Here is a 14,650-nt window from a genome sequence, read left to right as displayed (position 1 = left end):
CAGTGTAGGCTGTCTGCCCTGTGCCTTCCTGCCTGCTCCTCCCCACACTGTAAGCCATGCCCTCTCCATTCCTACCTCTTTGAGAGCTTCTACCATTTGCCCTACTGTGTAGTGGCCCCAACACATCTGCAAGGGACCTAGTACTATGTCTATCCCCAAAGCTCATTGAGCAGGGCAGAAAGGCAACTGTGCCATGCCTGATTCCAAAGCCATGGTTTTGCCACTGATGCCATCTTGCCCCATCAGACCTCCTCACTGGCTCTCCAGGGCCTCCACCCCCCATACACTGTTCTCCACAGACCAGGAGCTGGAGGCGCAGAACTGGTGTTGTCATTGGAACAACAAGCCCTTCTTCTGTGACCTGTACTGGCAGAGGCGGCCCCGCATCGGCTGCACTGGGTACCGGCCTCCACGCCCTGGTGAGCACCAGGGCCAAGGCAGAGCGTCTGGGGAGGGGGTCTCTTGGCCTCTGGGACCTGGAGTCTAGATTGTCAGAGGATCAGCTTCCTGGGGCCAAGCTGTGGTCACAAAGGAAGATGGGAACAATTCCACTGAGAAGCTGATGATGAACAGGGGAGGGGTGAGGTTGGGAGTGGGGACCCACGAGTGCCCAAAGGCAGGTTCTATTTCTTATGAGCATCTTCCCAGGATTGAGTCTGCCTGGACAGATGTCTTGCCTGTGGGTCTTCCTAGTTGGGAGACCTCGGCCCTGGTTTGCTTATGTGTTACTTCCTTTTTGTCAGCCTGGATGTTTGGAGATCCCCATATTGTCACCTTGGATAACGCCAATTTCACATTCAATGGGCTGGGGGACTTCCTGATGATCCGGGCCAGGGATGGAAACTCCTCCTTCCTGCTGCAGGGCCGCACCGCCCAGACTGACTCAGCCCTGGCCACCAACTTCATTGCCTTTGCTGCTGAGTACAACTCCCTTGGCCTGGACCCCATCACGGTGAGTGAGGGACACCCAGGATGTCCCTGCACTAAACCCCAGCCCCTCAGAGACCTTCAGCTGGACACTGAGGCCCAGGAAGAGGAAGAGGACCAAGTAAGGAAGGGAGTAGAAGGGCGGGTACAGCCTGCCAGTGGAAACATCTGTGAGCTTTCTGATAGCAGAATTAGAATCCTGGCTCCACCTCTTAGCAGCTGCTTGGCTCTGAAGCAACTACTGAGCGTCCAGTGTCCTGGTTTCTTTATAGCCCTACTTCACAGGGCTGCTGTGAGATTCAGATGAGATAACCCAAGAGACGTGTAACACAGAGCCTGGCCCATGCTGAGCTCTCCACAGATGTCAGCTGACACAACTTCACGGTCAAACGCTCCATCACCTTCCTCTTCCTCTGGGCCTGGGTTCTAGCCCAGAGTTGCTCTCAGGAGCCTTGTTTCTAGGCCTCTGCTCCACCAGCTGGTTGGGCTTAGGCCTGCCCCAATTCCCTTCTAGGTTCAGTGGTTCCTTGCGTCCAATGACACAATCCACGTTCTGCACAATAACCAGAGTGTAATGTTTGAGACCAACCACACGGACCCAGAAGGTAGGCTGGAGGTAGCTGTCAGCTACCTGCCCTTAGGTCCCTAGGCTGGGGTTCAGCAGGTTGCTCAGCACCCTTCAGTGGTGTGTGGGAACATGGAGGTGCAGCATCTGGCAAAGTGGCCCCCACTTCTGCTCTCCCTTCAGCAGCAGTGTCTGAGCAGCTTCTATACCCAGGTCCGTGGCATTGAACTTGCCTTCCTTGCGTCTCTCTTTCTCTCCACGCTGAGTCTGCTCTTTGGTTAGCACCTGTCTTCAGGCCCCAGGAAGCAGGGCCTTGAAGGTGGCCTGAATGGTTTGGGGCCACTCAACTAGGCACCCTCAAGCCATCCCAGCGTGGCCCTCCTTGGAGTCCCCTTGGAATTGTGGCCCTCAGTGTGCCAGTGCTGACTGCCTCTTCACGTCCTCTCCGTCTTCTAGGCTTACAGATATTCAACACTACTGGCCTCCTACTGACCCGCAATGGCTCCCAGGTCTCAGCCAGCTTTGATGGGATGGTGACCATCTCAGTGACTGCTCTCTCCAACATCCTCCATGCTGCCTTCAGCCTCCCAGAGGAGTACCAAAACCACACAGAGGGCCTCCTGGGTAAAAAGCAGTAGCTGGGACCCTATATGGAGGCAACTGGTTCTCACCTAGAGCTGTACCGCCCTGCCCAGCCCAGTTCTCTTTCTCAGCCCCCGCTTAGGGCATACAGCCAGACAGGGATGGGAGGGGCCACTTCAACCACCCTGAGTTTCACTCCCTGTCCTTTTCCTGTGCTGCCAGGGAGCATAAGGATGGGCTCTGAGGAGGCTGGGACCGAGTCCCCTCCCCTCCCTCCATCTCCACACCTTTCCTTCCCTTCTCTTGCCCCTTGCATTCCTCCCAGCTTCCTCCATTTCCTCCTTGGTTTTCTTCTCCTGTCTCTAAGGCATAGGGGCAGGGTGTAAGCTCATGGGCCCCTCCCCTCACCCTGAGAGCATGACCCCCTTGTTGGATGACCCCAGGGAAGGGAGAGCTACCTTCTGAGGTGGCCAACCTACTTTGTCCCTAAGGGGTCTGGAACAACAATCCAGAAGATGACTTCAGGATGCCCAATGGCTCCACCATCCCCTATGACAGCTCTGAGGAGACGCTCTTTCACTATGGAATGACGTGTGAGTCTGGGCCTCAGCCAGCTGATGGGGCAGGCCAGTGAGGGGTGGGGAGGCACTGGATGGGGAGGATGGGTCCTTTAGACCTCCATCCTCTTTAAGGGTCTGAGGACTCTGCTGCCACCCCAGATTTGTCCCCCGCCAGCTCCCCCGCCTGCATATCTATCAGGAAACAAGGTGGGGCAGGTGGTTATCCATTCCCTGCAGGGATTTCACTCTGTCCCCACACCCTTCCCCCACTGAGTCAGGTACTGTGAGGACTAGGAGTGGACACAGTCCAAATATGGTAGTCCCACCCCTGGACCTGCCACCATCAAATGTAACCATTTGTGTTACAGGGCAAATCAATGGAACAGGCCTCCTTGGGAAGAGGATCCACCCTCTGCCTTCCACCTTCACCCCTGTGTTTTTTTCCGAACTAATAAAGAGAAATAACTCCTTGGACGAAAAGTTGATTTCTGGCTGTAATGGAGATAAACAATGCATTTATGACACCCTGGCCACAGGAAACGCAGACACTGGACATCACACCCAGATGATCTTTGGAACATACCAGCTCATGAACACCACCCTCAGTAAGAGGCGTGAGGCCCAGGAAGGCATTTCCACAGCTAAGAAACAGATATGGGCGCCCCCTTCCATGACATTCCTTTAAGCTTCAAATTTTTATTTCCTTAATGGATCATTCTCCTCAGCTCAAAACTCTCTGACCTTGCAATTCTGGCCCTATGCAGTCTGTGTGCTTTTTATCTGCAAACTGTTTTCCTGGCACTCCACACCTCTCCATCCCCCACGAAGCTCACTCGTAGTTCTGAGACTTTCACCAGCTGTCTCTTGTCTCTTGTCTGGAAGATCCTTTTCCCACATAGACACATGTGGCTTGCTCCCTCCCTTCCTTCTCCTGGCCTCAGTGAGGCCCCTCAACTACCCTCTCTAAAATTTCACATTCACTCACACTTCCTATTTTCCTTTCCTGCTTTATTTTTTCCTTAGCATTTATAACTGCTAAACATAGTTTATTGTTTTCATAGGTGCTTTTTCTTGTTCATTGCTCTAAGAATAGTGCATCCACATATTAGATGCTTAATAAAAATATTTGTTACAGGCTGCCACCGTGGCTCAAGTGGCATTTATTTGTATATAGAAAAATATATTTATGTATGTGTATGTGTATATATATATATATATATATATATATATATATATATTTGTTAGCTGACTGACCATATGAGTGAATGAACAATGCAGTAGAATTAGCAGAGCTCCAAGAAACAGACAATTGAAAGGATTTGACTGCCTCTCTATTTGTAGATAAATGTAGTGTGCATCGAGATATCCCCCTTATGGTTTTTAGCCCATCCCCAGATATAGAACTGTGATCAGAACAGCCCTGTTCTCTGAATCACTTTGTGCCAGATCCAGCATGACACTCTGTTTGAGAAAAACTGGAAATGAGCCCTGTTTGAGGAGGGGATAGAAAAGGAGAGGGTAAAGGTTTGGACAGATGGGCAGTTCAAGCTCAACCTGTTTTGCATAGAACAGGCAACAGGGACACAGACTAACTCCTACCTCCAGGGATGGGTCCCAAGCCTGGGAAGGCCTCCCAAGGCATAGGGACAGGAGAGAGGAGAAAGACAGGCACCCTTAGCAACAGTCCTCTGTGTGTTTCAGATCAGAACCCACCGTCTATCAATGGTCCCAGTGTGATTGAAGCCTTCAAGAGGAAGACCAAGAGGATTCAGTTCACTAGCAACTCTAAGAATGTCACATTCAGTCTTGGGAAAAACTGCACTGACTTCAAGCTCTTTGGTAAGAACCTTTGGCTGGGAGGGTGAGCATAGAGGATGAAGTCAGAGTCAAACTGGGTCATTGTGTCTCTCTTTTTTTTTTTTTTTTGGATGGGGAGACTGGGGTTTGAACTCAGGGCTTTGTACTTGCAAAGCAGAAACTCTGCCACTTAATCCACACCCCCAGACCATTTTGCATTGGTTATTTTGGAGATGGGGGTCTCACAAACTATTTTCTGACCTTGAACTGTGATCCTCCCTAGCTCAGCCTCCCAAGTAGCTAGGATGCCTGGCTCATTTTATATCTCTTTACTCTGTACAACACCCCATCACATTTTCATTCGAATATCCAGAACCAGCATTTCTTAAGAATGATACGTCTGATTCAAATAGGTGCTCCTCCCTACCCCCTCCAGACAATAGTAATGACAGGCTTAAGAAGATTTGGCCTGATAGATAGGCTGACTCTGGGCACACACAGTTGATTCAAAGACCATCTCATCTCCATCTAATAATATGCAGTTATTGTTAATCATCATTATGCATTCATAAAATAATTAGAATATTCAAGTACAACAATTAAAAATACTAATTTACAGCATTTTCATATTTATTAAAAGAAGGAAATAATGTGGGGCAAGATTTAAAGAAATTCAAATACTTCATTTGGAACCTTTCCCATTATTTTCATGTTGTTTAGCCCTCCTTTGACCTTGTCTCTCCTTGTCTGATTTATTTTGTGCTGGGACCAAGCAAAGGTTGCCTTCCCTTCTCAGTAATGGTGTTAGAGACCCCCCAGGCTAGCATACATGATCTGGGTCACAGGGCCAAAGCACAAGGATTGTAGCTTTCCTTCCCTTCCCTGAACTAATCTTACTGGTTACTGTCTTTTGGTAAACCAAAGCCCTCCAGGACTTTATTCTGAGCTCTGATCACCTCTCCTCCTCATTTTCTTTCTCTGTGGCTAAGGAGGGACTGCTGACTGCATCCTTTTTGCTTCATGTGTCATCTGCCCTGGTGTACAGTGGCCTTCTACAATTTTCTTTTCCACTGGCTCCTCTCCTAAAGAGTGACGGTTTAGAAGTTCCTCCTGTCTATTTCCTACTATCTGCTCCTTTAAACCTGCTGTTTCCAAGGAGGCTTTCATTCTTCCTGAAAATCATAAGGCAGGTTTCTAGCAGCATTTCCCCCTACTATTGTGGGTAAGAGGGTAGTTGGGCAAAGTCCAGAAATGGGGCAACAAGAAATCAGGACAAGGGATGGGACCTCCCCATAGTTGGGGAGGTGTTGGGAGGATTCTGGCCTTCATCCTCCTCCCCGCAGGTCATCCCATCATGGTGCAGATCTAGGTGGGGGGGTGCCCTTTGGAGGGTCTCTTCAGGTGAAAATGGCATTCCACTTTGTGGATTTTACCCACAGTCAATAAGTTGGACCTCTTTCCAGGTGGGAGCATGGCCAAGATCTCCCCAGGAGACCTGCCTTACTCAAAGAAGATGCCTGATGAGCTTGGGGGTGGGCTGAGAGGGGTCAGGAGCCCAACATCAGCAGTTAGGGTGGTTCATTGAACCACAAACTGGAGGAGTCACCTAACCTTTAATGATCTCATCTTCCCTGGACAGAGAATGGGACTTTGATATGGACACCAACATTGGAACCATGCACCCTGGAGATTCTAGCAAGAAAGGCCAATGTGGACTGGCCATCTCTATTCCGGCCCAAGATTGTGGTCTGCTTTTGTGTTGCAGAGAGCCAGTGTTTGTATAACCAGACCAACAGGGTGGGCAATTCCTCTCTGGAGGTGAGTGCTAGAAAGAATGTTGTGCTTCGGTAAGGTGAATGTTGGGAGGTGGGTGGCTCTGTCAGGGTGAGTAGGGCAGACAGCAATCTCAGGCCATTCATTCATGTGTGAAGAACTGGAACTGTCTTTATTGCTTCTAGCTCAACTGAGTTTTTGTGTGCCACCCCCATTTGGCCAAGCTGGCAGGAAGCTTCCACTTCAGCACCTCCTACAGTTAGTTCCCCCAGATGTAGCTATGAGGTGTGGATAGGAAAAGAGTCCCTTGAGCTTCTTGGGCATGATTCTGTGCCATCCTACATCGGCTCCACCCTCCTCCCCCCAGGCCCAGGGAGAGTCATGCTGCGTTGGGATGCTCAAGGCCTTCTCAAAGCAGACACTTCCTGGCCATTGACCCAGTGCAGCCCACAGACATGTCTCTCGGGTGTTGGGAAGGGAGGTGCAGGTCCCTCTACCTTGACACCCACAAATCCCTTTGTTTCCTCTTTTTCTCTCTCCCTTCAGCTTAAAGGAGCATCTCTTTTTTTTTTAGTTTGGAAAAATTCCTCCCCATCCAAGTTTCTTGTCAAGATAGTTGGCCTAAATCCGTGAATCTTGTCCTATCTGCTTTTTTATTCTTTCCTCTCTTCTCCCTTCCTCCCTTCCATGTCTTACTCTGTCCAGGATTCCAGGGAAAGAGATACAGTGTGAGAAGGACAGGACTCAGGGTAAAGAAGAGTTAGGAAGGCTGGGTGTGCAGAAGGACAGTGTAGCTTTGGGCAGGGCTCTCAGGTCTGGCCTGATCAAGCAGGTGTTCAGTAGATGCTGGCAAAACTGTCAAGCACTCAGGCTCCATGGGTTCTCACACCAGAGGGGTCAGTACAGAGACCCCAGAAGCCCCTAATGGTTCAGCCTCTTGGCTACCCAGTGATTGGCAACCTATTCCAGGAGGCCACCTGCAAGTGTGATGGGGACACCTTTGGCCACTACTGTGAACACTCCAAGGACCCCTGTGATGAGCAGTGCTTTCCAAATGTGAAGTGCATTCAAGGAAGTGGTTGTGAGGCTTGTCCACCAGACATGACTGGGGATGGGCATCACTGTGCAGGTGAGTGAGCCAGGAGTAGGGCCCTGGCAGAAAGAGATTCTGGGGCCAGGTGACATCTCAAGGGTCCTGGGCAGCAAAAGGCAAATTGCCCATCCCCCTTTCCTAGCAAGTCTGTAGAATGCTCACTATGGGAAACCTTGGTGAGGAGGGCTTAGAAAAGGGGTGGTGGGATGGAAGAGAAGAGGCTATACAGGGAGGGAGGGGTCAGGCAGAGCAGCTCAGAGGCCATAATGGGGAAAACCCAGGGCAAAGGACTAAGATGGGCTAGACGGCTCATGTCTGTAACCCTTAGCTACTCAGGAGGTACAGACCAGGAGGATCGAGGTTCAAAGCCAGCCCAGGCAAGTAATTCGTGAGACTCTATCTTGAAAAAACCCATTACCAAAAAGGGCTGGTGGAGTGGCTCAAGGTGTAGGCCTTGAGTTCAAACCCCAGTACCTTAAAAAAAGAAAAAAAAAATACTGAGAAGATCTGGAGAAGGCCAGGGACCCAGAGGCAAGCTGGGCCCTTATACACAGGGGGTCTTTAGAGACAGGAGGCCTGCCCAGGGTCTGCATCTCATAAGTCAGGACATTTGGAGAAGCCACCATGGGGTCTGGCACAGAGAGCCTCATTTTTCTTTGAGTTTTCTCCCCACCATCTGCTCCTTCACCTCTGAGCCACACAGTTATGATGAAGGAGGTCATAAGAAGGCCATTCCCAGTCCCCAAGGCAGCCAAATAAAATCAGGAGACCACCTTGTCTTCTGAGCAGAGGCCTGAGTAGGCAGAACCACAGCCTGCTAGGAAATGGAAGTAAGGGAGTGAGGAACAGGGAAGGGAGAAAAGCAGGCTGGTAGTCCTCTCTCTTTAGCTTCCAGATCCTTCCCTGATATGGAAAGTTTGATAAACATGCCACTCTTTTACTTTCTGCAGAAGTAAAAGAATACCTGTCCAGCAGAGGGAGAAAGGTTGTCTTTTAGGGAAATGTCTGGAAAAAGAAAGAAAGATAATTTGAGGTTCGGAGTGGCTTGCAAGCAGAACACAGATTGAGCAGGCATTGGCAGGGGGAAGAAACCAAAATGTCACATGAGCAGGTTCCCCTGCCACAGTGTGGTGAGGCTGACCTCTCTGATACTTCTGCAGCTCTGGAGGACTCTCTCGTCTGTCAGAACCACTCCTGTCCTGTGGATTACTGCTACAACCAAGGCCACTGCTACATCTCCCAAGCTCTGGACTGCCAGCCCATGTGTACTTGCCCCCCAGCCTTCATTGACACACAATGCCTCCTGGCTGGGAACAGTTTCACTCCAACTGTTCATGGAGGTACGACCAGATGCCCTGCTGTCCCCACCCCATACTCTCTTGGCTCTGGGGAAACTGGGGTTCAGGGCCAGCTCCTCAGAGTCATAGATCAGAACTCCGACTTCTCCTTACATGTAGTGAGTTATAGGCTGTGGGAGCAGGTGAGGCCAGCTGTCATGTCATGAACCACTGGCCTGTGCCTTCTGCTGGGGACAGACTAAAGCAGAGGCCTCTCAGCTTGGTGAGATGGGCATTACAGGTGCCTTGGCCATCACAGAAGAAGCGTGAGGGTGAAGGTCAGAGACCTGCCAGTGACCTTCTGTCATGATGGAATGGAGCAGTCTCCCTAGACTGGCCAGCAGACATCTTGGATAAGTCTGATAAACATGAGATGTGGTAATAAATCTTCTTCTATCTGCAGAGCTTCCCTTAAGAGTCATCCAGCTGTCACTCAGGGAAAGCGAGAATGCCTCAGAAGCTGATGTGAACGCCTCGGTGAGTGCCACATGCCAGGCTCCGGGGAGGGGGGGACTTGAATCTTTGTAGGGTTGGGTCATCACTTGTGCATCCCTCCAGCTTCAATCGCCAGAAGGGGCTAGAGCCTCTTGCTTAGGGGAGGTCAGAGACTTGGGAAGTCAGGCAACCTTAGGCTAGAGACCCCAGACACGTTAGAATCATCAGCTTGCTATGAGCAAGCTAGGGGGCCAAGTCACCCCAGCTCCTCACTCTGAATGCCCTTTGAGACCTATACTCTTGGCCCAAGTGGTAGAATGCCTGCCTAGCAAGCATGAGGCCCTGAGTTCAAGTCCCAGTACCACCAAAAAATTTTTTTAAAGACCTGTACTCTTGGCATGTCACATGGAAGAATCACAAAGAGGCATATCACCTCCACCCCAACTTCCCAGAGGGAAATGGGGCACCTTTTGGCCTCTATACCCTGCCCACCCTTCAGTCACAGGCAAAGCATTCCAGGTGTTGAGTAAACTGGGGTTTCAAATCCCTGCCTACCCTTAACAAAGCAGGTGAAATGGTCAAACTATTTTTATTCTTTACTTTTTATGCACATATATTAAATTTTACATAATAAAGTGTTTCATTATGACATTGCCACACAGTCACATGATGTACTTTGATCATATTACACAAACTATTTAGTGGCTATTTGTATTAAAAGGGCTGATAATATTACCTATGTCAACTAGGTATGTGTCAAGGTTTAAATTAGAATGTATGTAAAGAACTTAGCGTGGTGCCTGAAATACAAGCATTGAAAAATTATTATTACAATTACTAATACTTTTACAAGTCACTCCACACTCCAAATGGTAAAATCTGTTGATGTTTGTCTCCTGCACCTGACTGGGTACAAGCTGTTCCTAAGTCACCCTGACGCCTGCAACCTGACCATCCCAAGGTCTGGCTAAACAACTCGTGTTTGGTACGCATGAGGGAAGGGAATGAGGAGGGATCAGAAGCGAGATAGGGGTCATTCAGTTCAGGTCCTCTCCCTGTAATGAGAGGCAGAAAGAATGTCACGTCCTTTGCTTGCCAAAAAGGATTGATCAAGCAAGGACCCACACCAATCACTGGCCTAGGCAGGAGATTGGGGGAGCAGAGGTGGTGAGAAATGTTTCAGGGTCCTGGGTTCATGTTCACAGGTGAAACCAGACAGGGATGATGACAGTGGAAGGGGTCTTCTGGTCTGAGCCTCACCATCACCCCACCCTTCCCTCTCCCCCATCTGTCCCAGGTGGCATACAGACTGGACACCCTAGATGTGCCGGCCTTTCTCCAGAATAGCCAAGTGCAACTAATGTAAGTGAGACTGTCCCTGTGTGCCCCCCGCCCTCCCTCCATCTTCTACGCCTACTCCTTAACCCTTACTGTCTCCTTCCCACACAGCTCTCAAACAGCAATGGCCTCAGGAAGTTTCATTCAACACTGGTTAGTCACCTCCGAGTTCCAGTACCGCCCTTGGGGCCCAGTCATCTACTTCCTGAACAATCAGCTGCATCAGGCCGTGGTGGAGGCCTTCCGCCAGGCTCTGACAGGGAGGCAGAAGAGGAGCCCAGGGCCCAGGAACAACGTGAACTTCCACCCCATCTCAAGGAGAGATGTGCGCGATGAGATGGCTTGTGAGTCACTGTGTTTTGGGGAAAGTACAGGACAATTAGGGGAGGGGGAGGCAAGTGACTAGAGGGAGCCTGTCTCAGATCTTCAGGCCAGGCAGACCCATGATGGAAAAGTGTGCTGTGGAAGTCCACAGACTAATAGGAAGCAGACTAATTTAGTGTTGCTGTTTGTAACTGAGAGAAATTTTGGATTCGGAGCAGAGGCACAAAGGATCCTGACACACCCACATAGGTGGTTTCACACAGCAATTACTCCAACCATGGCCTGTCTGACCATTGCAGCTAATTTTGCTCATGGTGTCTCTCTCTCTCTCTCTGGCAGCACTGGGGGGTTGAACTCAGAGCCTCATGCTTTATTAGCAAGTGCTCTACCACTTGAGCCATGCCCTCAAGTCCTTTTGCTTTTTTTTAGGGCTTCCCACTTTTTCCTGAGCTAGCCTTGGACCATAATCCTCCTATCTCTGCCTCTGGGCAGAATAACTGGGATTATAGGCGTGTACCACCATACCCAGCTGCTTGTGGTTTTCCTAAACTGTCATTACACTTTAACACACTCAAGGACCTCTCCTTCACTTTTTCCTTTTCCTTCCAGCTGGAGGATCTTAAGGTAAGGCTGGAGACTGGCCAGTGACAGAGATACCCTTCCTCCTACTAAGCACCTTCCCCGAGCCAGGCCTCAACACTCCTGTGGAGAAAATGACATGGGATTTCTGAGGCTCCATTCAGCTCTGGCAGCATCTGGTCTTCCTGAACTGGGAATAACAGAGAGAAAAGAATAGCCCACCCTGTTTTCTGTTTATGGCTTTTTTTGTTTTTGGTGGCACTGGGGTTTGAACTCAGGGCCTCAGGCTTGCTAGGCAGGCACTCTACCACTTGAGCCACTCCACCAGCCCCCACCCTGTTTTCTGGAATGGGGCAGAGAATAGAACGGTGACCACTCACAGTACAACAGAAACTGTTGTCCTACTTGTGTCCAGGATCAGGAAAATGCTGCTTCTAGAATCCAATATATGCCTCCTTCCTCTTGGGGTGAGAAGGTGAAATCCCTCAGAACTACTGCATGTTGGGTGGGGAGTCACGGGGGGAATGGATGGCACTAAGGGAACAGCAATCCAACTCTGACTGGGATGTTCATTAATAAAAACCCACAATTTTTATTATACAAGCATAATAGGTTTATTGCAGAAACTTTAGGAATCTTAAGTTAAGAAAAAGCAGAGAGGGAAAAAGAAGCTGTAATCTCAATCCGGAGACAATAGTGCTTTGTACACATCCTTCTGAATTTTCTGTTGTGCCTTAGGGACCTTCCCACATTTATCAAGGAATCAAGTCGTACCTAACATTTGATGGCCTCCTCATTAAATAATTGTGAATGTATTCCCTCATATATTGTGTACATATTTCATGTGACATATTATTTTATAATGATATGTTTGAATATAGTGTTTTATAGTATATTTTAAATAAGTTGTGATAAAGGTTCCCCTTTTTCAGTGCTGTGTGGCAGACACTGTACTGTGTACTCTGCATACAGTATCGTATTTAAATCTAGCAGCAAGATAACTGCTATTTTATAATTTGTTTTAAAGATAAGGACACTGAGACTGAAAAAGTCAGGAAATTTTCCCTAAATCATGAACTAATTTGTAGTAGAGTTTGAATTTCAACTCAGGTCTGGCAACTTCAAAGCTTATTTTCTTCATTAATGAGTTTTCCATACTTTGGAAACTGTCATTCTGTTGGTAAGTGTACATAGTAACTTATTTACTAAGACCCCTCCTCTGCTTAAACATAGTTCATGTTTTCAGCCACATGGATCTGAATATCCACAGCTGTGTGTATTTGTGCACTCTTCTAATGATTTCTCAGGAAAAACGCCTGAAAAGGGAACTCTTGGTTGAAAAGGCTTGAATTTCTTTTACTTGGTTGCCCTCCGTGTAAATCTGTGTTCTACTTGACAGTGAACGTTAGCACGCTGGAGACTTACTTCAGATGCAATGGCTACAGGGGCTACCGTCTGGTCTACAGCCCCCAGAGCGGCTTCACCTGCGTGTCCCCATGTAGTGAGAGCTACTGTCACCACGGAGGCCAGTGCCAGCACCTGCCCAATGGGCCCCGCTGCAGGTGTGTAGGGCCTCAGGCGGGAGGTGCTCGGGAATCCATGCTGGGCAAGACACTGCAAGGAGCTAGGAAATGCCATGGTGCCATCCCTGAAATAGGGAAGACTCCTTGTGTGATCAGAGAGAAAGGGAGCAGGGGAAAGGGGCAATGGGGAAGAAGACCCTTTGTGGAGGAAAAAGATGCTATATTACACCGACACTCAAGCTAGCCACAAGTTCGTGCCATGTTTGGCCATTCTGGAGATGATAAGGAAGTTAAGTAGCAAACTCTTCTACCTGACTGTGCTTCCTGAGAGTGACACTGAGGGTCCCTTGTGAGAATGGAACCCATCCTGCGGTGTCTGGGGCCAGCCCTGCTCCTCCATAAGCACACTGTCAGAAACTGGCACCTTCTGTCCCCTTGTACAGAAGCAGTGGCTCCCATAAGGACAGTGCATCAAGGTGGCAGCACCACCCTGGTGCCTGTCTCCGAGTGCCCTGGGCTCCAGATCCTCCAAGACCCCTGGTTGGAGTTGGGGGGCGGGGGTGGGGTGACTTTGTGGTCCCCATGCGTGCTCCTGTTGCATGAGCCTTCCGGGCGGTCCACGTGGAGCTATTCACACCCCTGGTTTCTACGTTTTTGTTCATTTGTTTGTTTTTTAAACTGAGGGCCTTGCACTTGCTAGGCAGGCACTCTACCACTTAGCCTTGGCTCCCAGCCTTTTTTGCTTTAGTTATTTTTGACATAGGGTCTCGCTTTTATGCTGGACTGTGGTTCTTGTATTTATGTTCCCCTCAGTTGCTGGGATGACAGGTGTGCGCCACCATATCAGCTTTTTCTTGACTGAGATGGGGTCTTGGACTTTTTGCCTGTTCTGCCCTCCAACCTGTAGCCTTCTGATCTCTGCTTCCCAAGTAGCTAGGATTACAGGCGTGAGCCACCGCACCCAGCTCACACTCAGGTTATAAAGGACCACACCTCCCTGCTTTGCCCAGTGGTCTTGCTTCAGTCATCCACAGGTTTCACTAGGCCCTCTCTCCAGTGGAGACCCACCTGTGCTGGACAACCTGCCCTGGCCCCAGCAGAGAACTTCAGAGGCTGAGCCTGGCCTCCCTGCCTCTGACTCTCCCTCTTTCTGTCTGCAGCTGTGCAAACTTCTCCATCTACACGTCCTGGGGCGAGCGCTGTGAGCACCTGAGTATGAAACTTGGCGCGTTCTTCGGGATCCTCTTTGGGGCTCTGGGCGCCCTGTTGCTGCTGGGGATTGTGGCGTTTGTGGTCCTGCACTTCTGGGGCTTCACTGGGGCCAAGTACTCTTACCCTCTAGACTCAGAATCCTGAGGCCTCCTCCAGCCCAGCTGTGGCCTCCATACCTCAGGACCCGTGCCCTCACCCCACCCTTCAGGTGCCATGGCTTTGGGGAGACTAGAAAGGGAAAGGTGGGGAAAAGTGATTTGGGATTCTTCAAGAACAATGAATGATGGGAATTAAGACAAGACCTTGTTAGTAGATCCATGTGCATAGGAAAGGCCATGAAGACCAAAAACAGAAATGGATGTGAAGGAGGACACTGGCCTGGATGGGCAGGACACACACACACACACACACACACACACACACACACGGGTTGTTAATTAGGTGATTGGCTCTACCTTAACTAAAATGTTTTCACATACAAAACTCTCTGGTTTACTTGTGATTAAAGTCTATTTAAATAAAGTCTGTCCTTGTGTCTCCAAACCATGGATTCCATTCCCATTTTCCTTCTGGAGGCTGAAGGGTGAGGAACAGGGTTTTCCCAG

The 14,650-nt window shown here is 49.5% G+C and overlaps 1 protein-coding gene across 2 annotated transcripts in view; it reads left to right on the top strand.

The window, feature by feature from the left end:
• Positions 1–14,583, top strand: part of Muc4 (mucin 4, cell surface associated) — a 55,808-nt gene extending 41,225 nt beyond the window's left edge. For both annotated transcript variants that reach the window (XM_074073386.1, XM_074073387.1), the window contains 15 exons: positions 300–419; positions 744–952; positions 1,442–1,532; positions 1,949–2,116; positions 2,566–2,667; positions 3,003–3,239; positions 4,336–4,473; positions 6,071–6,249; positions 7,174–7,333; positions 8,458–8,637; positions 9,038–9,111; positions 10,367–10,431; positions 10,519–10,751; positions 12,710–12,872; positions 13,994–14,583. In XM_074073386.1, the coding sequence (XP_073929487.1) occupies positions 300–419; positions 744–952; positions 1,442–1,532; positions 1,949–2,116; positions 2,566–2,667; positions 3,003–3,239; positions 4,336–4,473; positions 6,071–6,249; positions 7,174–7,333; positions 8,458–8,637; positions 9,038–9,111; positions 10,367–10,431; positions 10,519–10,751; positions 12,710–12,872; positions 13,994–14,189 (2,315 nt within the window). In that variant the 3' untranslated portion in view covers positions 14,190–14,583. The remainder of the gene's footprint in view (positions 1–299; positions 420–743; positions 953–1,441; positions 1,533–1,948; positions 2,117–2,565; positions 2,668–3,002; positions 3,240–4,335; positions 4,474–6,070; positions 6,250–7,173; positions 7,334–8,457; positions 8,638–9,037; positions 9,112–10,366; positions 10,432–10,518; positions 10,752–12,709; positions 12,873–13,993) is intronic.
• Positions 14,584–14,650: the final 67 nt, after the last annotated feature.

The sequence above is a fragment of the Castor canadensis genome, chromosome 5 (assembly GCF_047511655.1).
Source record: "Castor canadensis chromosome 5, mCasCan1.hap1v2, whole genome shotgun sequence".
NCBI classification, from domain to species: domain Eukaryota; kingdom Metazoa; phylum Chordata; class Mammalia; order Rodentia; family Castoridae; genus Castor; species Castor canadensis.
The sequence above is the reverse complement of the archived record's forward strand: the minus strand, read 5'-3'. Positions and strand labels throughout refer to the sequence as shown.